Here is a 25,495-nt window from a genome sequence, read left to right on the forward strand (position 1 = left end):
GGCAGGAACGAAAAGAGCAATTTGTAAGTGGGGCAAAGCTGTCAAAACTATCCTCATTTGGATTGTGGCGAAGCGTGTTGAAGAGGACGCTACGTCTGACCCCCAGCTCGGCAACAGCAATGAGTGTGAAACTCAGCCACCAGGGTAGGCTAATAATTACATAACGTTTACTGTCTGGTGTATGCAGTTGACATGGCTATTAAACGTCATAAAAATGCACATATAGGCCTAGGCTACCAGGCAGCGGCCAGGTTAGATATAGTAAACTATGTGCAGGATGTAGTCGGAAAATAGCTGAAGCTAGATAGACTAAATGTAAACTAGCATATTTAACGAACATAAAATCAAATATTCACCATCGAAGTGACAGTTTTTTTTACTAGTACCCAGATAGCACACATGACAGATCGAAACGTCATTCATAACGTCGGATAAGCCTTGGTAAATGATCAGATTTTCTTCTCATCTCTGTGCTCTATTTCAAATGTCGCAGATACGTCGGCTCATGACTGACTGTTCCATTATACTCATTCCGTGTTGTAGCAAGCATAATCTAGAGCCAGAGACTCGCGAGTCAGAGCCGTTCACTTTTGAAAACCGTAATCTATCTTCACATAGAAGGAGCAGTCGTTACCCTTAATTGTACATCATGAGTAGCCTAAATTTCCTTGCGCATCGCTAAACTGAAAACTCAATAATTTCGCCTGACGATAGGTCGGTAAGGGGCCCGTTGGTGAGATCTGCACTCGGGCCCGCCAAGTCCTTGTTACGCCGCTGCTCACGTTCTGTAAATGTTGCTTCTGACCGACCCCTCAAGATTGGTATTGTTTTAAATCATCTGAAAGCACATCCCCCTCCACCTCCCTAAAGGAAAGTGCATAGGGGAACTTAGTATACTAATTGTCATAAAGAGATTATGTTGCAAATCTAATTTAATGGACCAAAGCAGCACACTTTCCAATACATGTTGGATTGAGGGGATAGGAACAAGTGGGTGACAGAAGACAATAAGTGAATTATCCCCCCATAAAGAGATGGATGTTTGTTGACCAGTTTTATACTATTCCAATAGTGCAATGTACGACTGCTATGTCCTTACACAATACTTCTATTCAAAGAAGGATTTATTTTGCCCAAATAAACTATAGGTGTATAATTACCATATCATCGGGTTCCTTTCTGCAGTGATATACTATATGACATTATGTGATTTGCTGACATGTCATGCATATTACTGACCGCAGAATAGAGGCCCAATTTTAAACCTCAGTTTCCTTTGTGGTTATGGATTATCTGGAAGCTGAAGTATACTTGAACTTCCAATCTCATGTTCGGTCTCTTCACAGAACATTCAATTTTACTGACAGATTCTTCACTGTAATTGGACACATCGAGCATGTCTGGAATAGACAAGAAAACTGAAGAGAAGATGAAAAGATTCCTTCTTTTGTCCTTTTTGTCCTTTTCAGTCATATATGAGGACACACTATCCATACTTGAAACGTTTTAAAAGGGGCAGGAGTCCTAAAAAACAAGTTAGGGTTCAGAAAATGTTTCAAACAAAGTTTTGTTGAAAGAAACGCTAAACACCTAACAATTAGAAACAGATATCAATGGAAATAATATGAGCATGAGATTCCATTGAGAATTGGGTTTGAACACTATCTTGTCTTTCTTTCTAATGTTGTGCGTGTGCTTTAAGTGTCAAGGTTCCAACATTGTTCTTTGGATCTATGTTTCGTTGGAATTACTCTACGAATAATAAAAAACACCCAAAGATTTCCTGTGCCAGTGATTTATTAAGGTTTCTTCAAGCACTTGTGAGGAAAAAATAACAAAGTAAGGGATTTCAATTAAGAACATTCAAAAGGATGTATGACTATTGCATCTGCTTAAGGTTAATATGACGTATGAGAAAAACCGCCATCATGGATGCCATTTGTGTACCCTTTTATATTTCGAACTCCTGCAGTATTTCTACTCTTCAGACGAGGTGGGATTCCAGCCCAATCTAAAATCCCACGGAAGGCGTTTGTGATTGACAGGTAGTGGTTGTGGTGCCGGCAGTGGCGCCATTATGCCCAATCTACTCCAACTGCTGCACTTGAGAATATAAAAGAAAAACGTTTGAAATACTGAAAAAGGTTTTGATTTGATTGGCATAAGAATGACACATAAGCTATTTTATTTTCGATAATTGTGATATTGAAGTCTCAGAAAGCACCCATGTCTTGGTTCAATAAAAACGAAATGTTTACAACCAATCAAGGTATGGACATTGTTTTATTTAGGCCTTGTAATATATATTCTGTTCAAAAGTTTAAGTGTCCTATGCACTAGGATCTGTGGATATGTATTTTCTCCATTTTAATAACAACACATTGTTTTGAAAAGATTTGAAACATGATAACACATTGTTTTGAAAATATTTGAAATGTGTACGAAAAAAATTGCGATTGTATTAGACTGGACGTATTGATTAATATTCATACCAGTGCATGATGGCTACAACATAGTTATCCAGTGTTTAACAGCTGTGTGGTGTTTGGGTATTTTTGTATGTTAAAGAAAAATACAATTAATAACTTTTTCAACCTGAGACATTTTGGCCCTTGGGTCATCTGGACAATGTTAATGTCATTTATGATTTCAACACATTATTTCGATACAATGTAAAAACGTGTGTTATGGGTGTATTGTTTTTGAACCCATTTCAGTTGAGGGACCATTGGGTGAGTAACAATAATATGACCACCACACGAGGGATATTTCCTCCTTCTCTTCCATAAAAAGAGAGAGAGGAGTACGAGTAGAGCAAGTGACAGCATTAAAATATAACAGGGTAAAACATTCCTGTCATGTTGAACTCAGAGAACAGACCATCAGGAGGGTTCACTTTCTCTCGTTGAGACTTCACATGTAGGTCTACTCATGATATATGGAAACGCTCCTGGTTAGATTAGCACGCGAGTCGTACGAGTGATTCACTTTTACATTTCGGGGGGTTTCCATTCACCTGTTATGGACAAAATGGACGAAATCCACCCGGACGTTATTATGTCTGGATATGCCAGACTGAAATGTTGTTTCTGTCTCTGAAGCGGCGTGTGGGACATGCTATCTGGCCTACCATGTTATGGGATGTTATGGGTCGACTGACCCAACTGCTTGTCCAGGAGGAAGAAACATTTCATTCAATTTGGACATGAAACGTGTATTAACTCGTAAACACTGATTGTATCAAGGCATTTTGGACTGGTTTCAATACAATGAAGTGGATAAAACACATTGTAAAGCAAATGAATGAATGGTATGATTAAAATTGCCAGAGGCATCCCTAACACTTGGGAATCATTAGGCAAAAAAAAAACTCGTACGTTTGATTAATTCCTGTTCCGATGTTCGGGACTAATTCGAAACCAGCCTGGGGCAGCACAAACACAAAGTACAAATTCAACAGTACCTTTAACAGCACATTTTAGAGAGGTATGGCTTTTTCAAGGGAATAAATACAAGTATCAAAATGTCATCTCGAAATATAGACATTAAAAACGATTGATTTCTTTTGGACGGTAGCAGTCCCTCTTGCTTTGCCGAGGACAGTTTCTGTATCCGGATGGGTTTGCTTTGGAAGCAGGGCAACTGTGTGTGACTAGCAACGTGTGTGTATGCATGTGTGTGGGTGTGTGTGTGTGAACGTCTCTATCTGTGGCTCTATCGGCGTGAGGAGTTAGGTGGGTGGCGGCCCGTTGGTGTAGCGCAACATGGGGTAGAAGGAGCGGGCAAAGTTGTTGGCCAGGGTGCAGCTTTGGTCGTTCTCGGTGAAAGGCACCAGGCAGGCCAGGACCAACAGCAGCAGCAGCAGCACGTGGAGGGGGAAGGCGGCGCGCAGGACCCGGTAGAAGAAGGAGCGCGGCGGCGACGGATCCCTCTTCTCCAACCTGCGGACAAGAGAGGGGAGGGGGACAAGCTTTGAGCAGCGCTCCTCTCCCTTCGGATGCCTGTTTTCGTGGTCTACGAGACCTCGCTCTCACACGAACATGGTGTCCATCTTCGATGGATCCCGCACACACTCCGGGAGGTACTCCGTTCATTTTAAATGAGTACAACAGGGATAACAAAAATGAAAAAGAAGAAAGAAAGGTGGCTAGCAAGTTGGATGTAGCTATTGAGCTGACCGTTTTGCCCTTAGCCCAGTACAGTACCTTCTGGGGTCTGTGGAGCTTCTCCTGCTCTGCCCGTCTTGTGGAGAGCCCTCTGCAGAGCCTCGGCTGCCTCCGCCCTGGGCACCGACCCCCCCCTCAGCACGGGGGAGGCACACCCCCTCGGACTCCTGGAGCAGACAGAAACGAGGCGACGTTGGTTCAGCATCTTTTCACTTGACGCAGGACGCCAACGGAGCACGCGGTTGAGCCGACACAGCGGGATTCTACATGACGTTCTTATTTTGCCGGACAAATCGTCACGGCTCGGGGGTGGATTTCCGGAGGGAATGTGAACGCGTGGGACTCGTACGTGACCCGTCGTTCCCTCAAAGAGCGCGGACGTACGGCGCGTGTGTGTGTGGAGGAGAGGAGGCGCCCGCGGCGCACGGTCTCACCATGCGCTGCTGCAGCGTGGCCAGGTCCTGGCCCACCTGCCTCAGCAGCAGGCGCAGCTTGTTGGCCGTCACGTGGAGCTTCTCCCGGGCCTCGTCGCTCTCCTTGCCCCCCTCCTCGGGCTGGAGCTCCGCCCACAGGCCCTGCAGGGAGGTCACCTGGGCCTGGCGATCACGCAGCTCCTCCTGCAGACCCTTCCACCGGGCAAAGCAAGCAAGCAGAAGGTATTTCTAACGCACTTTAAGATCCAAAGTGAAATGCAGAGTGCTGTACAGTACAACAATAAAAGAAGACATTAAAGCCCTAAATACAACGACGCACACGTCTCATACGATACAAATACAAAAACAGGAACACACCATACAAAGACCCAATGCCATCAATATAACCAGACACAAATTTCATTTCAGTTTTCAACGGCCAAAGCGTAGAGGTGGGTCTTAAGAAGAGACTTAAAAACAGGTAGCGAGGCTGCCTGTCTAATGTGTAAGGGTAAAACATTCCACAGTTTAGGAGCCGCTACCGCAAAAGCACAATCCCCTTTTAGCTTGTACTTTGTTTTGGGCACACCTAGTACCTCCCGACAATGTGAACACCATGTGCCTACACGACCTCACCGTTCCAGTACTTCGGTACTGGATATCCGTAAGTATGGCTGTTTTGGACTCTTTTTCATTTCCCCAGACGCAATCAATGCTCGCTTATTTCCTTCTCTTACGGTGAGTGTGTTGTGGTGATCGAGGAGGGCTCTGGGCTGGGTGTCGGGGTACTGGATGTCCACGGCGTAGCGCCGGCTCTCTGCGTGGGCCAGCCACAGGAGCAGAGAGTGCAGGGTCTCGTGGAACTCCTGTGGGGGTTGGAGACAAGTGGGAGTGGGAGGGGCATTACTAATGCTGTTAGTAAATGAGGCCCTCAGAGTGAGATACATGTTCACATATTTCGCCGAGTTGGACTTAACGGAACTCATTTACGGCCATCGATGTGGCGAGTTTCTAACGACTTGAATGTGTATTTATTTTTCCCCATCATCAACGACCAGATGACTAATATCCCGCTTCACGAGTGAGACTTCAAATCAATGCAGTGGAGGGGGTTTCCAGCTGAGGCGTTAAACAGTCATAAACCGTTTAATCCTCTATTCAGTCCAAAAAAGTGGAGCACGTTCATTTAGCAATCCTACGCGGCGTGCGGTCACGTCAGTTGTCGTGAGCTCGAGTCTCCCGGGACCTCTCGTCTCACCTGAGAGCGCATGAGCGTGTGGCGCAGGCTGCTCTCCCACTCCCCCAGGCCGCCGCAGGCCCGGGTCCAGCCCTGGTTCATGGTGCCCAGGCTTTCCTGCAGCATCTGGGCATCCCGCCCCTCCAGTGGCCCCCCCTGTGGCCCCCCCAGTGGCCCCCCCTGTGCTCGCGTCCCCAAGTTTAGCGAGAGCATGACAGCCTTGTAGCGGGTGAAGTCCTTCTGCATATCCTGTGGATCGGGGGTTGAGACAGCCGTATGTCACGTTTGAGTGTGTCGTATGTCATCTTTGAGGAACGTGTCCCGGCGCCACCCTCTGAAAATAGTAGTCCAGCCTTGGTTTAGAAACGGCTCCTACCTTGAGCTGTTTGACCCTCGCTTCCAAGTCTTGGATACCCGCCGACGTGTCTGACCGCTTGAGTCGATCCAGTTCAGGGTTGACCCGTCCCAACCAGGAAGTGATGTCACACAGGTCAGAGGTCAGCTGCGGCGGATCCCGAGGGCCTTGCTGCCGTTCGCTCCTGGCTTGAGCCTGGAGAAGCTCCCAGCGCTCGATCACGCCTAGGAGCGCACACGCACACACACACACACACAGAGAGTAGGGTCCAAAGTCAAGTCCACATACTTCACTTGACTGACTGGAGGTGTGTGTGGGAAGCCTGCTTCTACCTGACTGTTTGTCTGCCACCGTCAGGCTTGTGAGGCCCTGCTCGTCCGGCTGTTCCTCGTCGTCCAGGATGAGAGAGACCCGTTTCACACTGTTCAGGCTGCCGCTGCACTCAGACATGAGACGAGACTGGGACGAGAAAAACCCCTCTGTTAAAGCGGGGCAAACACATGCATGCCAAAACAACACACCGTGGGGAGGGCCCGTGTTTACACACAGCATGCATTATGTTTTGTATCGAATCAAATAAAATCTAAAGTAGGAACGGTTTGACAACAATAATCAAGTGTTTGAAACGTGTGGATTTATGGAAAACGTAACAAAGAATGCTTTGAAGGCAAGATTTGTTTGTTTCTTTGTTGCCGGGGAACGGAGACCCTTCAGCCGTCACGATGTTCCATTTCTCGAAGCAAAAAATTGCAATTTGGATCGAGGGAACATTCAGGCACGGCATTGAAAACCACCGTTCCCCGCTGAGTACGACCGATCAGAGCATTGGATGCACGTAAACGATCAGTCATCTCGGTGGGCGGCAGACCTGTCATGGCCCGTAGGGTGGGTCAGACTTACGTAGCCCTGCTTGAAGGGGGTACTGGTGAGGCCTGGTGAGGAGTCCAGGATGTCTTCTGCGTCCAGATAGAGAGATTTCCTCTCTTGGTCTCCAGCAGAAGACCAAGCTGCGGACTCTGGGTTGGTCGTGGACCTGCCTGGACCTGATAGAAGTGGTGGACAGACACGCACATGAACGCACACAATCACCCCAACAAGCAAGCACAAAGTGAGAGGACGTCGAAAATCCTCCAGCTGATTTGTTCGTGACAGCATAATTTATTTGAGATGAAATCATAACGGCAATTCAGGTGCAGACGTTGAATTCACTCCCAGAAACGATTCCTCACAATCCCAAATGAATCCAATCCGAAAAGCAACAGCCCATTATCTCGGGTTATCTCCTGTTGGTGCCGTATATCAGGTGGTAGACAGCAAGGGGAAAGTTGTGGCATAGCAGCGGGGGAGGGTTTTAATTGGATCTGGCAACCCCGAGTTGGTTAGGGTCATCTTATCTGGCAATCCCATGTGAACCCTATCACAGCCAGTTAGGTGTGGAGCGAGACCAGCTCTTAGATCCCAGTTGTGTCGACATCCTGCAGAGGGGTTAGAAGTGTGTGTGTGCTCGCATTGGTGTGGGCGAATTTCTTTGTGTACGCTGGTGTGTGGGTGGGACATAAAATACACTGCAGAGACCAAGGTCACTTGGTTCAAGCCGAGTCGGCTTCCGTGCTGACGCGCTGGGAGACTGGACGAGGAGAGTGAAATTGGTGGGAGAAGGGAGGAGAGGAAGAGGGGAAGGAACATGGGAGAGGGGGGTGGAAGGCAATGGGAGGACGGAGGATGGATATGGAGGGAAGTGGACGGGGATCAAAGGAGGGGTGGGACAGTTAATAATTGATGGCGTGAAGGGAAGGAGGCGAAAAGAGAACAAAAGACGCTAGGGTGTGCCCAGAAAACGGAGCCAGGAGAGGAGATGAGGATGAGAAGCAGAGAGTGAGGGCCAGGGCACGGCTGTGCGACGGTGAGTGATGGTGCTCAAGCAGCATGAGAGCCTGTTGGGCCATCTGACCGGGAGCTCGCCTGCTGTTCCCATGGTGTGGAAGCCAAACAAGGGTAAAAGCTACACGTGGGGGGGGCGATCACACCTTCGGATTAAAAGCCAGGGGTGAGTCATGCGGAACGGGCGGCTGACGCCGGGCGGGGTGCCTACCAGAGTCGGGGGGTCCTAGTGCCTGCCCCGTGGCTTGGACAAACACCTCAGAACTCTCTGTCACCTCCACATCTGGAGGGCGATAGTGGTTCGTGAGGGGGAGAGAATCTGCGAGCGCGTGTATGTGTGACAAACGACAGTGCTTGTCACGCACTTGGTGTGCTTGCGTTTGTTTTTGTGTCTGTTGGATGTTTTACCTGACAGGGCACTGAAATACGTCCCCTCCCCCTCGCGGTCGTCCTCGTCATCCTCATGCGACGAAGACCCTCCCACATCCCCCGTGTGGTCCCACTCCAGAGGGAGAGAGTCCACACTCGCCGGGGTCTCTCGGCCCGAGCGCTCCAGGGGAGGGGCTAAGAGGTGAGTGGGCGTGGCCGGTGTGCTTCCCAGACCCCGCCCCAGCCAGGGTCGGCCAACCAGCTCACAGCTCCCCTCCAGGGAGGAGTCAAACAGTTCAGGCTCCTCAATGAGAGTCTGAGGAGAGGAATGCTTCATTTTGTTGTTTTGAACAAACGGCTTGAGGACAGACATAACCAACAGACATAGGTAGCACACTTTCAACCGATCGTTGTAACTTGGCCATTTTAATTCAGTCAAAAAAGTGGAGTACGTTCATTTAGCAATCCTTTTCTTTTGCGAATTACAATCAACAACGCTAACCCAGGCAAAGTGTTGCTGCCTCCTTCTGACAGGTAAGTAAGTCAAATTTAACTATAATGAAACCAATTTTCCCTACAGGTTACAATCAACTATCTTGGTGCTCATTAAAATGGAAACTGTGGTTGTTATGTGGCTCTGTATGTATGTCGCGTTGGACACAAGAAAACACAATTTTTTTTTTTTTTTTAAGTGCTGAGATACTGACGGGGGGCTGTGTGAGGCGCTGGTGGAAGCGGACCACCCGGCTGAACACCTCCTGGCAGTAGGAGTGCAGCTCCTCCAGCTCGTCCTCGATGAGGGCCGCGTCCAGCGGGGCGCTCCTCTGGATCAGGCCCTCCCCGGACACGATCAGGCCGTCGATGCGCTCCGTGTTCAGGGTGATGTCCTTCTGGAAGCTCTGGGGAGGGAGGGGTTGGGGTGAAGGGTGTTTAGAAGGGTCGAAACCTACTGATGGCGCGGCAGGGGAGTTATCGGCCGCGCAGCTGTGTTCACAGTGCACGTGCGGTTCCCCCGGGGGCCACTGGGTTTGCGCCTAACGACTGCGTGCGCACGCTCGTGTCTAGGAGCGTTTTTATATCACGGGCCCCCCCTAATGTGGGCGTCCCGGCGCGTCGAGCTTACGTTGAGCTGCCGCATCTTGTGGTGCACGTCGCTCTCGGAGAAGTGCTCCACGTTGGTGAGCTGCAGGTCCAGCTCCGTCAGCCACACCAGCATGCTCTCCCTGGTGCCCTCAAACTCCTCCCTCTGGCCCGTGAAATGCTGCTCGGCACCAGACAGGACGGGGGGGAGAAGGGGGAGAGAGGGAAGGAAAGAAGGAGGAGGGAGAGAGAGGGAAGGAAAGAAGGAGGAGGGAGAGAGAGGGAAGGAAAGAAGGAGGAGGGAGAGAGAGGGAAGGAAAGAAGGAGGAGGGAGAGAGAGGGAAGGAAAGAAGGAGGAGGGAGAGAGAGGGAAGGAAAGAAGGAGGAGGGAGAGAGAGGGAAGGAAAGAAGGAGGAGGGAGAGAGAGAGAAGCGTCGAGGAGTGAGGTGCGAGGGTAGGAAGGGGGGACAGTGGTGAAGAGAGATTGGGGGGTGAGGGGAGAAGGAAGGGTGAGGGAAGTGGCGCAAAGGCAGAGAGAGAGAGGCCAGAGGTGAAGGAGAGAACACAGAAGGAAAGATGAACATATTTCAAGATGGGAAACGATTTGTCTCTGCTTGGCAAAAAAGAAAAACAGAAAAAGAACGCCAAGAAAGCCTGCGCGCACAGGAAGCAGCGGGAAAGCTGCAGAGCGCTGATGTACCATAACGTTCACATGACACCGACCTTTAGTCTGCGCAAGATGGCCGCCACTCTCCTAGCCAGCATGTCCCAGCGATGGTTGCCTTCATGGACCATGACTTTGAGCTTGCTGGCCCGGTCAGTGCGGTTCTCTCGGGCCAGACGGCGGTACTGGTTGTTGACCAGCTCCAGCTGGGTCAGGCGCTCATGGACCTGCCTCTGGAAACCCTGAGACACAGAGTAAGTAGGCCGGATGTGAGTCAGCGAGCAGCCTTGTGCATGTTGCTGTTGCGTTAACACGGTCCAAATCAAGTACCACGTAGTCAAACATGGTGTAAAAAAAAAAGAAAAAAAAAAAAAAAAACTTTTTGTTGTCATTTGAAACTTGTTTCTTTTCAGACACTTCGTGACTTTCCAAAACGGACCTCAAACTTCTTGAGCTCCTCCTTGGCGACGGTGTAGAGGACCCCGGAGGACTTGGGGCTGGCTGCGGTCCGCTCCGCCGTCTTCAGCCAGTCGTCGAAGCGCGAGTAGTCGTCCAGGAACTTACACCACAGCCTCCACGTCTCCTCGATCCTGCATGCCAGAGGGACGATGAGATGAGGAGGAACGGAACCGGGAAGAGCCACGAGCATATTGAAAGACATTTTGCGTTAACCTGCATAATGTCTAATTTCTATTTCGATGGAGTAAAATCAGGCTGGAGTCATTCTCGACAATGGACACACAGCCATATTTGAAACCCCATTCAACTGCCTGTTCAGTTGCCCTCCAAAAAAAGCCCGGGCTACAGATTAGACACGTCAGGTGTTTACATACCCGGAGCACACGTTTCCCTACACGTGCGTGTGTGTGTGTGCGAGTGTGCCTATGTCTGTGTCCGTCTCATCCCCCCCACCTCAGGCGCCTCTCCAGCGACAGGGCACAGATGCTCCTCCAGCGCTGGTCCAGGCTGCGCGTGGTCCCCTGGACCGAGTCGCTCTCCACGTCGCTGCCGCCGCAGACATCCTCGTCGCGGAGCAGCACGTCGCACAGCGTCAGCACGGAGGCCACGCCCTCCGTGTGCTGCTCGATGTCCCTCTGCAGCTCCTGGTGGGCACACGGGCGGACAGGCATGGCGGTGAGGAGAGGAGGAGAGGACGACCACGACGGGAGGGTCGACCGCCCAGGGAGACGCACGGACAATGAACGCCGCCCCCAAAAGCATTTTAGGCAGAGCGTTTTTAATTATTGATACGGAGCGACAGTAAGGCGCCGGAGCAAGACGGGAGGGATAGGGAGGGAGAGAGGGAGGGAGAGAGATGAAGAAAGAAAGAGAGATACAGGAAAGCGAGAGAGACAGCAAAGTCTGAAATGAACACAAATGTATGTTTTTTTTTTTTTACTCACAAACAAAAAAAGAGGGGCATGACAGAGAGAGAAATAGAGAGAGAAAGAGAGAGAAATGGAGGGATAGACAGACAGAGGAAAAAAAACCCCAATAAAAAAAAACTAGAGAGTGAATCTGACAGAAAACAGGTACCGACACTTTTTGGTTCGGAACAAAAGGAGGTCTGGCCTTTAGACCAGAACTACCCCGCGGGCTCTGTCCACTGGAGGACCGAGAACTCGCCACCCAGGAGAGGGGCTGTGGCCCTCGGACCCACCTGCTGCTCAGCCAGCCTCCTCTGGATCTCGTCCTGGTGAACCACGCAGTAGGTGACGGGTGTGGAGAGGTCGTTCTCCACGCGGGCCAGCCAGGAGCGCAGGTTACTCATGTTCCTATCCAGCTGCTGCACGGTCACCAGCGTCTCCTTCAGCTTCCTTACCCTGCCGGCACACGCACCACCCCCGAGTTAGCGCACACAGGGACAGACAGGCACAGACATACACCCCGGGCCAAGATGTGTATGCCCACACACAAACACACACCAAATACACACAAATACACAAGAAGCACTAAACCAGAGTTAATATCAAAGCCTTTAAAGAACAAAACGACACAGCAGTGGAATTTAGTTTAGTCCTTTTCTCCTTTCAGTCAACGACAAGCTTCTAGAAACTTTTGTAACCCTCGTTGCCCACCATTCTCAAGCTCTAATTTCCCAGGTGTCCCTCTATCCTTCAAAGGAAACCCTGGCAACCGAGCCACCCAATCCCGAGGATCCCCCACCGGTACAAAATACACTACCATGGCAACGCTAGCGACATAAAAGCCCCTCTCAAGAACAGACAAGTCCTGGAGTGTTGTGCGTCTCAGGGGGTTCGACCTTTCTTCGACGTGTACATGTGCTCGGCCCTGCTCACCTCACGGGGAAAAAATGCGGGAAACTTTCTTTGTAGCCAAGGTGGCAGCCGTGCGTGTGTGTTTGTGTGTGTAAAACAGGTCATTTGCATGGCCACGGCGAGAGAAAGAGAGAAACTGTGTTTGCGTGCATGTCATGCACCTGTCCTTCTGTTAGTGTGCGAGAGTGTGTGTTTGTCTCCAAACCCCCACACGAGCACCCAGATGCAGGACAGACCGGAGTCTGCACTGTTTGTCCTTTTTCACTGCGTGTGACAACCCAACAATGCGCGGTTACATGGCTCGGCACCAAGACCAATAACCCTGGCAGCCCCCCCCCCCCCTCCCTTTGCTGGGAGACAGTATGAGAAGAGAGGGATGGATGGATGGAAAGAGAAATAAAGAGCAAAGGGAAATGTGAAGAGAAGCAAAGCTTGAGAAAATGCAGTTTCAGCAAAGTGTTGGCGCTTGGCAATTTTAGCAACATCAGTCTTTACGCCATCTTAATGTAACTCGTGGCCTAGGAGTGTAGTTTATTTGGGGATTCAAAGAAGTCAGCCTGTGTTTTGTTCAATTCCGTTTTGAAAGCGACCTATTATGACACATGCATGATAATATAACCCATCAATTCCCTCATATTCCTTTCCTCCAGAAGAATGAAATCTGTTAGCAAACACAAATCCTAGAAACACAATGGTGCTCCACTCCGAGTATGTAAAACAACACCTGCTCAACTGTGTAAATGCCCTCTGCCGTTCCTGGTCTTGACTGAGCACTGTCGTGTGTGACCTCACATCCAGGAGGATGCCAAGTTAGGACGCTGCTCCAAGGACCCGCCTTTCAGGGGAACCTTTTTGTTTCACCTCCCGCCTGCCACGTCAGGTGCCACCAGAACAGAGTTGTGACGGCTGTTTTGTGCCCTGGCAGGGGTTGGGGGATTAGTATACGCTCTGCTTGTATGGGGGACAGATACCGAGACACACCGGATGACATGACAGCATTTGTTGCGGGGAGGGAGGGGAGATAGTGTGGTTTCATGTAGCCCTAGCGCTAGGCTAACTCGCTAACAGATGTCTGTAGGTTTACTGTACCTTGAGCGCCGGCTAGCGTAGCAGGTTAGCGGCCAATGCTAACCTGCGACCGCTGGCCCGTCGCGCGGGCCCCCCTTTTGCTTCACAGCTAATGTTGACTGACAGATACAACCCCCCCCCCCCTCCTCCCCTGTCCCCCATGGCCCCTTTCGTGTCCCTCCACTCTGGGGGTGTGGAAAGAGAGTCCACACCGGACGCCATATGGTACAGTCCGTGACACCAGTCACATTTGAGGGGGAGGTGGGGGTGGAGGCGGGGCGGGCATAAATCCCTGGACTGTCCATCTGTCTGCCGGTGGGCGGAGTCACCGGGTAACATCACAATGGCTTAACGTATAGAACTGTATGTACAGTCCGAAAAACAAAGGACGTCAACACAACAGCTGCAGAGCAACACGAACACGTCTAGCCCACAGCAGGGGTCGCAGCTTCTGGTTCCCTCACTGAAAATAGGGGGTAATTACTACTTCAAGAAAGCACACCCGTTCTAAAGCTCATTAATGTATGATGATAAAGGATAAAGACAAGGCAAAATGACAAAACACTAAATAACCAATGAACACGCCAACCAACCAAACAAGCAAGAAACCAAAAAGACAGCAATCCAACTGTATTATAAAGATGTCAGCCCCCCCCACCCCTCCCCTCCCCTCCCAATCCCTCACCCCTCTATCCTCCTGTGAGGTCCGCACCAAGGCCTTGCAGTCAGGGCCCATTGGCAGGGCAAACGGAGCGCGCTCCTCACCTGGCCTCGATGTGTTGGAAGAGGGCCTGCCAGCGCTCGCCAGCGTCCCGCAGCGAGCCCTGGACCTGGGCCTGCCTGGCCTGGTCGCCGGCCGCCATCAGCTGCTCCCCCAGACGCTTCAGGTGGCTCTTGTTCTGGCTGAACAGGTCGATCTCCTCCATGCAGTCCTGCGGCGGGGAGACGGCACACGCTCCAGCACGGCTCACACGTTCACACGGACATCTGGCCTACCGTAGCTTTATTTTTATATAGCTGTTTTTTACGATGGCGGTCGAGTTCACACCAATGTTCATAGGATTTGAATTGACAGCATTGTGAGTATTTCAAAACGTCTCGAGGAATTTGGGATTCTCCGTCCCCCTTATCCGTGTACTAAATACGGATTTTACTTACGCAAATGTATGCTATTACATTTATCTGGATAATCCAAATGCTAAAGAGGTTTGAGACCGTTATTCAACCCCCCGCCCCCCCCTCACCTACACCTACACCCACACACTCAACTCTACATTCTCTCAGCACACATATTGGGCTTCAGCTCTGTGAAGTAATTGGTGCATTTTCGCTTTGTTCCGCAGTCAATGTGGTCAATGACTGGTTTCAATGGGTCCAGTTCGACAAAGGGCCATTTTTCCATGGTTGGCTGTGTGATCGTCTCACCTCTACACGCACACACTTCCAAAACTCTCACATTCATTGTCGCCGTAAAAACGGGCCAATCACTTCTTCTAGGAGTAGGAGAAAGGAATGTCATTGTGAAGGCTCATTGTTTGGGTGAGAACAAAAGGGGGTTGGAGGACATTGCAGTGCGTCCTACATAACGCAATGCCTGTCTGTTCCTCTGCTCACATGGTCACACTGACGCTCCAAGTCTGTGACGTTCCGACTCTCTAAGGCCTCTGGGAATGCAGAGACAACCTCGAAGGCGATACCTTGTGTAAACCTACTCAGCTCAACGTCAGGCTAAATGTCGCTGTTTGAATCCAAACACAGTCAAGTGTCAACGCGGAAAATGGCGATATTTGACAAGGACGTGACACGACGGCCTAATGACACGCTACGAGAAAGGGTTTGTCCTTTACCTTCTTGAGCTTCTCCACCATGTCCTCGATGCCGAGGTCCCCGCTGTGGGACACCTTGTTCTCCATCTGGGCCAGCCAGTCGCTGAGCTCCTTGTTCTTGTCGTTGAAGATGATCCAGGCGCTGAGGCGGTTGGCGATCTCCTGCCTGCGCAGGGACACCTGGGAGGAAAAATGAAAGAAAGAATTTAAAGTTAGAAAGAAAGAAAGAAAGAAAGAAGGGAAGGGTGAGTGTCTGCCGAGGGGTTCCGGGAAGTGTTCTTCTTCACTGGTTCCACAGTGTTGTGAGATATTCTTGATGTCTGTAAGACACCCTGTATTCCCCCGGTGGTCTGGGGTTCAAATCAAATGTTGGGCGAGTCGTTGTGCTGTTGTGTCTGTGCCTCCCATGGCCACAATCTGAAACAGCTGTTGCATGTACTCAAAGTGGGTGGATTGCTGCACTCTTTTATGAGGAAGAAGGGGGGGTAAAGAACAAAGGTCCAAAACAACAAACATGCAAATATATCGAAAACACTGTTGGAAGCTACGTTTTATACAGTTATGTCTGACTGAGAATGGGGTTGCAGACACAAACTGCTAACAATTGGGGTTTACACTCACATTAAAACGAAATCCCATTAAGACCATAACACACTGAGAGCGCCTCCCAAAATATCCTTTTTTTTTTATTGAATGATGTGTTAAGTGGGAAATACACACAATATTGGCTTGCTCCGAGCAAAGCAATAACAAGTCACGGTTATAAAATGTGTTTGCTATTAAAGCAGGGGAGCAAAATCTTGCCGTACTCCACAAATGTATTCTAATGAATACCAGAGCTGCAGCTGACCCGTGTGTGCAGGCTGTTACTGCTGTAGAGCACAGGCTGGCGCCCACTCAACATTCAATCTAATGACGCCAGAGCGCTTAGAGGTGTTACTTCAGGCAACACCTGAACTATACTTATGACCAGATTTGGGGTATTCGGGATTTACGCATCCTCCCTATAGTGAATTCCATTTAGGTTCTAGTTCTATTAAGTTGCAAACACCACAGCATCAATTGAGAACATGTTGGAGTTGGTGCATGGTAGCCACCTGGTCTATCATTCCAATGTATAGCTATTACATTTAGGCTACATTAACCTTGTACATTGGATTAGTTTACTGGACGCTTAAATCCAAAGTCACATACATATAGTGAAAAACCAACAGTAAATTCAGACAAATTGAGATCAGTTATTATGATGAAGTACACATTCATCTTTAGGAACTTTCTGTACTGAAGATGGTGACACTTTAAACAACATGTTCCTTTTGTTAGTGGTTTAATTTGACCCTTTATGACCATGTAAGTGGTGATTCTTTTTTATTTTCAGAAAAATAAAATGTTCAAAAAAAAAGGTGTCCTGTATTATTTTCAAATGGCTTAAGGTTCAAAACTTGTTCACTTGTTCACTTGGAACCCTTCCCCCCCCCCATAAAGATAACATGTGGTTTAAGACTACAGAATGAGGAAATACTCCCAAAGTTCTTCCTCTTCTTCGGGCAAAGAAAAACAGCACACAGTTCACTGCCAGGCCACTTCACAGCCAATCCCAAAGGGACCGACCACAATCAACTAAATGAACCAAAAGCCCCAAGGACAACTGTGTCTGACTACAATTAACAGGGTTCATTTTCCTAATGACAGCTTAATGCTTTGATAATACCCCATTACAGGCCAATGGAGATTAATTGTTGATTCTTTTGAGGTCAGAGCTCAAAGCTCGCGAGCCTCAGTTGAAGCTGCCATATTTTACTATCCGATGGCAGTTGCTGTTTTTTTCATGAGCATCAAGTCTTTTTCTCCTCTTCACTTCTTATTCTCTCAGTCCCTCTGGGGCTCTTGGTTAGTTCCATTGTGGCCTGAGTTGTGTTCCCCCCACAACAAAAGACCATGTGCCCTGAAGCCTACAGCCTAGCCTGGCCATCTGTTCAAGCCTTCCCGTGGTAACCGCCTACACCTGCAACCTGTTATCCTGTTTGTTATGATGGCACCGTTGTGGCTCAGGTCATAGCCTTCGCCTTGCACCCCGTGCCTTCCGCAAAACTCGGATCTTTGAAGACATGTCAGTGGGGAAAATCGCTGCAAGGCAACTGAAGTGTAAGATTGCTAAATCCTCTGCACTGTTTTGTAAGTCCAAGAAAACCAAGAAGCAAGTTAAAACTCATGTTTGAACTCAACAGAGCAGTGTTTGTTTGAGGGTGAAGGTAACAGCAACTGTAACATGGTAGAGCCAAGAATGGAATCCTGCTCTCTGCCCCTTTGAGCTGCTTTCACTTCTGTTGCTCGAACAGCAATATGGACACATTCACAGCTACAAACAGCCAGTACTCACAATTCACTATCAGTGTGTGGGTACTGGTCACATTGTCCACCTGCTCTAGTAATTAGGACTTTAAACCAATCAGAGCCATGCCTCTTCAATAGAACATGTCAGCTGACACACATTAGCCTCTGTTACTGTTTGAGAGCCACATCATTAGGGAACAGATTATACCACTTGACAGCACAAACACTAGTGTCTCTTAGAAATAATTTTAGCAAACCACAAAAGATCAACCCCCCAGCATGCGCATGCCCACCGACTCTGGTGAAAAACAACCTGAAAATTATAAGTGGGATAAAATGAGCTCTCTGTGCTAATGTCAGGAGACACTTGTAAATGTCAGATAATTAAAGATTTTGGGGGGGCAGAATTCCATCAAAATGCATGCATTTGAAAGTTTCCTTGTGAGTTAAAGGGCAACGCACTCTCAAGTGTCAGCTTTCCCTCTGTTTCACGCTGCTTCTCTACTCTCCATAGTGTGTTCAGAATGTCAGAGTCAGAATGAATAATGTGTGTAATACTGTGTGTGTGTGTGTGTGTGTCACTGGCCTCAGTCGCTAAGGAGCCTTTGTGTAGCATGGCCAGGGGCTGGACACAAGCTAGGACTAAGTTACCTTACCATCTCTCTCTCTCTCCCTATATCTCTCTCTCACACATACATAAAAACACAACAGTAACAACTCCCCTCAATTAATAAACTACCACGTACAACTCCTGCTACTCCCTCTCAGATTTGTGCTGGTCTTCTACATTTTCCCTCCACACATGATATACTTGATACATGACATTCTCTCTCCCTCTCTCTCCCTCTCTCCCCCTCTCTGTGTGTCTCTCTCTCTCTCTCTCTCTCTCTCTGTGTCTTTCTCTCTCTCTCTCTCTCTCTCTCTCTCTCTATGTGTCTTTCTCTCTCTCTCCGTCTCTCTATCCTTACCTTGACACATAGTTCCTCCCACTGGTTGTGAAGAGCCTCCACCTGCTCCTGCAGGAGGGAGGCGTCCCCGGCCACCACGTGCTGGGACAGGTCTGTCTTCATGGTGGCTATGTCTCTCATCCCGGTCGTCCAAACCTCCAGAGAGGCCTCCGTCTCCTGCATGACACACACCCCACACAGACACACACACACCCCGCACGCACGCCACACCGCAAAGTGACCGGTCAGCCCCCGTGCTTGATAGTACCCCCTCTCTGTCTCTGGCTCTCTCTCTTGTTCCCTCTCTCTCTCTCGCTCTCTTTGCAGACTAAAGGATTAGAGTGCCTGCTGGAAAGAGCGGGGGAGGGGAGCAGGGGTGGATAGGCGGGGAGGGAAAGAGGGTGGGGGGGGGGAGGGGTGTAGTGAGCTCATAATAGCGGGACTCTGTGGGGGGAGTGGGCCTCAAATGATGGTCCCTGAAACCTGTTGGTGACTGAGGCCTTGTAAGTACCTTGTAAATGGCCCCTCTCACAGTCGACTTTCCCTTGACTGCTTCAAATGTACAAGTTTGTACTGGCATGGACTCTACAGGGATTGAGTTCAACGCTAGTTTGAGTTGATTCCAAAAGTTAAATTGAAGCACTTGTTGTACATACTTATGGACTCAAATGATTGGAATGACTTCTTTGAAATTCTTTCTCTCTGTTTCACTGCAGGCCCATCTCACTTATGATACAATTTTTTTTTGTTATCCCGATAGAATACAAGGATTAGGTTTACCGCATGGGCATCAACATAACATGCAAAAACATGACAGACACAGTCACCATGTACAAAAAAGCTAAAGCTGCTTGATCAACAATCCTCGTGAAAAGATCACCTTGTGTCACTTCACAACATCCACCAGTCTATGCAGTTGTTCAGATATAGCCAGTACTGTCTCTTCCTTGTATTTAATATGTATTCTGTTTGAATGTGGAGGTTTGAACACTCCCATGTAGATGAATATGTACTTTATAGTTAGCTGTGTAGCCAGGTAGCTAAACCTTAAACATATATTTGCTAGGACTATAAATTAATTGGATAAAGACAGCCACACACACACACAGAAACACACACATCCAGGAGTGGGCGCTCACCTGAATGATCTTGTCTTGACTCTCTAACTCCTCCAGTCTCTCTGGGAGCGGCTGCTCCAGTCTGGCCTTCAGCTCCCTCAGCGTGCGGGCGCTGTCTGCTAGTCTGGCCTGACACCGCTCCCAGTTCTGCAACACAACAATGGCGGGGGGGGGGGGGGTTTCAGTGCAAGGAACATGTAAAGAACAAGTTCTCAACAATTCAATCGTGGGGAGGACAGTTGAAGATGGCATGGACTGTAGATTCCTGACTGTGGGACCCTGATCTGAGATGTTACATGTCAGTTTAACAGTCCCCCCGGACACCATTAAACTCTCTAACCCATCCCATTCGACTGGGTCAGCATACGACCACCAAACAGCTCGCTAACCTTACTTTCTATAGTCATCTATTTTGGTGGAGGGAGGGTGGGGGGGGGGGCAGAGTAGCCCCCTAGTGTTTGTTAGCTCAGTCTCGATCTGACTGTTGCGGTAGCAGATTTCCCTTTCACCCTAAGGGCCGACACATCGGCTGTTTGGCTTGACCGCGTTGAGCCCCCATCATCCTGGATGGGGTTAACACAACTTGCCCTCCTGACCCCCCTGAGAGAGCCGTTGTTCCTTATGAAGAGCGTCGACCTTGACGCCAATACGCGACCTGCTCGTGACTTTCTACCACGCGGGTTGTTCCCCCTCCGAAGGTTTACAACGTGGGGTGGCATCTCCTGTATACTGTACCAGAATTCCTTTCAGTAATTCCGATGGTCTGTTACACGTTAAAGGCTACCCAGGATTGGCTGAAAGCAGCTCAGACATTCTTTAGGTCGATAGTCCGGATAAACAGCCCAGGACACAGCCCCCCCTCACTCCACCATACAGCCCCGTACCCGATCAAACCATTCCGCTAAAACCTCAACCCATAGCAGAGAGAGATTAGTAGGTGAAATCCCTTATACAGTGTGAAGAAACAGATCCAGGCACCAAACCAGGTAGGATGGCGTCCCCGAAGTGGTTACTCATGTGTCCCTCATTCAAATAGGGTGTCGCACGTTTGCGTTTTTGCTCAAATAATCAATGAAAGATACCGGCGTGGCTTGCTGCGTTTCCACAGAAGGTTCACCACAGAGCGAGGGCCTATGTCCACGTAAACGATGCCATTTCGGCCCATTTCCAACCAGAGACCCACGTCGTGGCGGAATGGCCCGACAACTACTCAGGCACCGTGAGCATCTCCAGGATCGGTGACCAGCTGGCCTCTGGATGTGGATCACGGCTAGATTACAGAGCTGCTGTTTGATCCCTCCCTGACAGAGTGGGTGGGTGTGTGTGTGTTGGGGGGGGGGCTTTTCATAGGGGGGGGACACACGGCATGGTGGAGGCACAAGGGAAGAGAGAGAGAGCGTGTGTTTGTGTGCGTGTGGCAGGGATGTGGAATGTACCCTATGTGGGTCAACGAGACGCGTACACACACACGGACAGTAGTCCACAGCTAAGCACCAACCTACCCCCCCTGCACACGCAAGACCCAGCCCCCAGTAGAGCCCCCCCGAGGGAGCTTAGTGGTGAGGAGAGGCATAGAGAGGTGTCACAGTAATTCTTTGGATTCAAGCGCTACCCTACGTATCCATAATCCCCCCCTGCAAAAGGTCAAAGAGGGTTTTTTTAAGTCGAGGCCACAAAAGACATGATCTCATATGCTCCCTCGACCCTCTCGCGGTCCGACCGGAGCATTCTGACGCCGCGGACGCGGTGGAGCGTACCTGTAGGACCGTGTGGACCAGCGCCCTCCTCTTGCCCAGCTGGCCCAGGGTGTGCAGCCAGGCCTCCTGCAGCGCCTGCAGCTGCTTCTGGAGCTGGCCCTGCGTACGGGGCTCCGTCATGGACTCACTCAGCCGCCTGCCCGCCTCAAAGGTGTCTTCCCGGACGCTCGCGTGGAGGTGAAGGGTCTCCTCAATGTGCTAGGGGGACGAAGGGGCGGGGGGAGTCATTATTGTTGACGCCTGATGGCATTGTCGTCCTGTGCATACTTATCGTCCGGTTAGATGTCTGTGGTGGATGATGAAAAGTCTCTTCTCTAAAGGGTTCAATCTGAACTGACGCAGGTTGATTCCCACGTTTCACCTTCTTGGTACTCATCCACTGATGCGTGTCGTGATCCACTGATGTTCTCCCATACCACATCTCAAATACAACTGTGCAATAAGACAAGAAAACAAAAACGCACACAAAAAAATAAATAGAAATACCCCAGCCTAACCTCGAAATGGTTCAGCGAGCGTCTCAGCTGACGGAGACTGCACATGGGCAGGCCGGCAGGGGGCAGGCGGGGGTCGACGTCCCTCATCAGCCTCCACAGCACTCTCACGCCTCGCCTGTAGAGCCTCCACTGGCCCATCAGCCCTTGCACCTGCGCCCCGCGCCGCCCGAATGGCCCCGCGATGCCCTTCCATCTCTCTCTCAGCTGGTACAGCCCTCGGATCAGCTTCGACCTGCGGTGGAAAGGAGGCAAGCATTTTGATGGCGTTTCTTGACGCTTTATTTTAAGCCAGTTCAGAACATTTTGTTATTTACAACTGGCACTATATTGTCCCTTGCTTACTTGCAAGAGACAAAATACCTCTTGTAGGGAATGTAAAACAAAAACGACAAATGTAAGTCAACAAAAGTTGACGGCGTAAATGGCCTCTCTGACTGAAACAGCTCCATTTTACAAGCCAGTATATACTTCTGAAAGAAACATCTGGAAACAGCGGTCTGGAGATGAGTTCGAGGAGTTCTTTCAACTTGAGGTTTCCAAACTGCCTTCAAAGATTGGATTTATAGGTGAAGGATCAAGATAGACAGCCAACTGTTGCTGTTCCAGACCACAGAGCACCAGGCTTGCTCCATGTACGTGCATACGTGTGTGTGTGTGTGTGGATCTGTATGTGTGTCTGTGTGCGGGTGAATTATGTTCACAGTTGAAACTCCATTACCCTGGTTGGTAAGCACACAGCAGGAAAACCTCTTTTTAATTACTTTACGAGATGACAATTCAGGGAATAGAGGCCCTGCATGGGGCCCGTGTTCAACAGACTGCTAAACTCTGGGTTGGATTATAGTTGTCCCGTAGTTCTACAAATCTACCGAAGTGTTTAAACAACCTTTATGATTGACACATACAGTGCCCTCCAAAAGTATTGGAACAGTGAGGCAAATTCCTTTATTTTTGCTGTAGACTGAAAACATTTGGGCTTGACATCAAATAATGAACGTGAGACCAGAGATCAACGTTTCAGCTTTTATTTCCAGGTATTTACATCAGGATCTGATGCACAACTAAGAAAATATCACATTTTGTTTGAATCCACCCATTTGTCATGTGATCAAAAGTATTGGAACAGATATACTTAAAACATATTTAAGTGAATAAGACTTAATATTTAGTTGCAAATCCTTTGCTTTCAATAACTGCAGCAAGTCTGTGACCCATTGACGTCACCAAACTTTTGCATTCTTTCTTTTTGATGCTTTCCCAGGCTTTCACTGCAGCCTCTTTCAGTTGTTGTTTGTTTTGTGGGGTTCCTCCCTTCAGTCTCCTCTTAAGCAGGTAAAATGCATGCTCTATAGGGTTTAAGTCAGGAGATTGACTTGGCCAGTCTAATACCTTCCATTTCTTGCCCCTGATGAACTCCTTTGTTGTTTTGGCAGTGTGTTTTGGGTCGTTATCTTGCTGCATGATGAAGGCTCTGCCAATCAGTTTGGTTGCATCTTTCCTTAAATTGGCAGACAAAATGTTTCTGTAGACTTCCGAGTTCATTTTGCTGCTGCCATCATGTGTTACATCCTCAATGAAGATTAATGAGCCCGTCCCAGAAGAAGCCATGCAAGCCCAAGCCATGACATTACCTCCACCGTGTTTCACAGATGAGCTTGTGTGTTTGGGATCATGAGCAGTTCCTTTCTTTCTCCAAACTTTAGCCTTTCCATCACTTTGGTAAAAGTTAATCTTTGTCTCATCAGTCCATAAAACTTTGTCCCAGAATTTTTGAGGTTCATCTCTGTACTTTTTGGCAAATTCCAGCCTGGCCTTCCTATTCTTCTTGCTAATGAGTGGTTTGCATCTTCTGGTGTAGCCCTTGTACTTTTGTTCATGAAGTCTTCTGCGAACAGTAGATAGTGATACCTTCACTCCTGCCATCTGGAGGTTGTTGCTGATCTCACTAACAGTTGTTTTAGGGTCTTTCTTTACAGCTCTCACAATGTTTCTGTCATCAACTGCTGATTTTTTCCTTGGTCTACCTGTTCGACGTCTGTTACTTAGTACACCAGTAGTTTTCTTCTTCTTCAGGACATTCCAAATGGTTGTACTGGCTATGGCCAATGTTTCTGCAATGGCTCTGATTGATTTTCCATCTTCTCTAAGACTCACAATTGCTTGTTTTTCACCCAAAGACAGCGCTCTGGTTTTCATGTTGTTTTCACCTCTGAATACAGTCTGCATAGACAAAACCTATCTTACCCAATCTGAACCTGAGTGTAGACATTCAGTGGTATTTATTGATTGAATAATGTATGTAATAGGACACACCTGGGCAACAAAACACACCTGTCAGTCACATGTTCCAATACTTTTGCTCACGTGACAAATGGGTGGGTTCGAACAAAAAGGTGATATTTTCTAATTTGTGCATCAGATCCTGATGTAAATACCTGGAAATAAAAGCTGAAACGTTGATCTCTGGTTTCACATTCATCGTTTGATGTCAAGCCCAAATATTTTCAGTCTACAGCAAAAATAAAGGAATTGGCCTCACTGTTCCAATACTTTTGGAGGGCACTGTACATTCACTTTAATGAGCCCACACAGCCAATGAAAACGATCGGCTTGCTTTAAAAAGGTCCGCAAGTGATCCGAGTTATGGAGCCATGTCTACATGGGACTGATCTATTGGAGATCGTATTTAAATCATTTTCCAAGCGGCATCTTACCTTTCCTCTGGCAAATCGTTATCCAGGGAGCTTGCGGTGTTGTAGACAACACCTCTGAAGATGTGGTGCTGGTGAGCTATTTCAACCTGACGCCGCTGTGGAACGAGAACAAAGTGTAGCAGAGTGCGAGTCACAAATCTGTGCTGGGGTTGCTTAAATAAATCTGACTGTGGACATAGTGTAGCACTGCCTAGAAATGTGCTGTAACCAGGAGTTACAGAAAAGCAGCTTACTGCTCACCCCGTTCGATTGACTGACATTTCAAACGCCTAAAACCGTTTTATGTACGATGGCAGTTTGGTTATAAAATAGATACATACATTCATGTCAATTCACATGAATTAACTAAGAAATGAAATGCGGTGCTGGAATTATTCACCGTGCTCCACTAACAAAGCAGTATAGGAAGAGCACATATAATTCAGGATTGATTATTGCTTAGTCCAAATTGAATTACATACAATTAATTTAATTTTGATAAAAGAGAGCCATATCACGTCAATGCTAAAACTGCTAATGTGAAAACATTTGATCCTGTGTAAATATGATCCTATTGTTCGACATTGCCAGGACCAACAACACTTTGATACTGGGGAATTCTAGCAGGTTTGTGAAATAATTCTGTGCTTGTACTGGCAGAAATGTTAGTAAAAAAAAATATTGGGGGAATTTAATGATAATCACTGGAATTCCTATCTATCAATACCGCGCCACGTCTGAATGGTCTGCTAAGACGAAAGCGACAAGGATAGCAGTTAGGCTCGTTGGACAGCAATTGTGCCAACATTCC

The 25,495-nt window shown here is 48.6% G+C and overlaps 1 protein-coding gene across 8 annotated transcripts in view; it reads right to left on the reverse strand.

The window, feature by feature from the left end:
• Positions 1–1,779: 1,779 nt before the first annotated feature.
• LOC124468414 (nesprin-2-like) overlaps positions 1,780–25,495 on the reverse strand; it is an 85,837-nt gene continuing 62,121 nt past the window's right edge. For 6 of the 8 annotated variants that reach the window (XM_047021115.1, XM_047021113.1, XM_047021116.1 and 3 more), the window contains 23 exons: positions 24,706–24,800; positions 21,992–22,223; positions 21,495–21,692; positions 19,759–19,884; positions 18,641–18,796; positions 15,360–15,518; positions 14,278–14,444; positions 11,826–11,988; positions 11,078–11,268; positions 10,605–10,755; positions 10,225–10,407; positions 9,545–9,682; positions 9,129–9,320; positions 8,461–8,737; positions 8,264–8,335; positions 7,072–7,214; positions 6,504–6,630; positions 6,193–6,395; positions 5,838–6,065; positions 5,317–5,445; positions 4,601–4,792; positions 4,206–4,333; positions 1,780–3,941 (listed from right to left, as the gene is read on the reverse strand). In XM_047021115.1, the coding sequence (XP_046877071.1) occupies positions 3,731–3,941; positions 4,206–4,333; positions 4,601–4,792; positions 5,317–5,445; positions 5,838–6,065; positions 6,193–6,395; positions 6,504–6,630; positions 7,072–7,214; positions 8,264–8,335; positions 8,461–8,737; positions 9,129–9,320; positions 9,545–9,682; positions 10,225–10,407; positions 10,605–10,755; positions 11,078–11,268; positions 11,826–11,988; positions 14,278–14,444; positions 15,360–15,518; positions 18,641–18,796; positions 19,759–19,884; positions 21,495–21,692; positions 21,992–22,223; positions 24,706–24,800 (3,861 nt within the window). In that variant the 3' untranslated portion in view covers positions 1,780–3,730. The remainder of the gene's footprint in view (positions 3,942–4,205; positions 4,334–4,600; positions 4,793–5,316; positions 5,446–5,837; positions 6,066–6,192; positions 6,396–6,503; positions 6,631–7,071; positions 7,215–8,263; positions 8,336–8,460; positions 8,738–9,128; positions 9,321–9,544; positions 9,683–10,224; positions 10,408–10,604; positions 10,756–11,077; positions 11,269–11,825; positions 11,989–14,277; positions 14,445–15,359; positions 15,519–18,640; positions 18,797–19,758; positions 19,885–21,494; positions 21,693–21,991; positions 22,224–24,705; positions 24,801–25,495) is intronic. The other 2 variants (XM_047021114.1, XM_047021117.1) reach the window with 2 other exon arrangements.

The sequence above is a fragment of the Hypomesus transpacificus genome, chromosome 6 (assembly GCF_021917145.1).
Source record: "Hypomesus transpacificus isolate Combined female chromosome 6, fHypTra1, whole genome shotgun sequence".
Classification (NCBI taxonomy): domain Eukaryota; kingdom Metazoa; phylum Chordata; class Actinopteri; order Osmeriformes; family Osmeridae; genus Hypomesus; species Hypomesus transpacificus.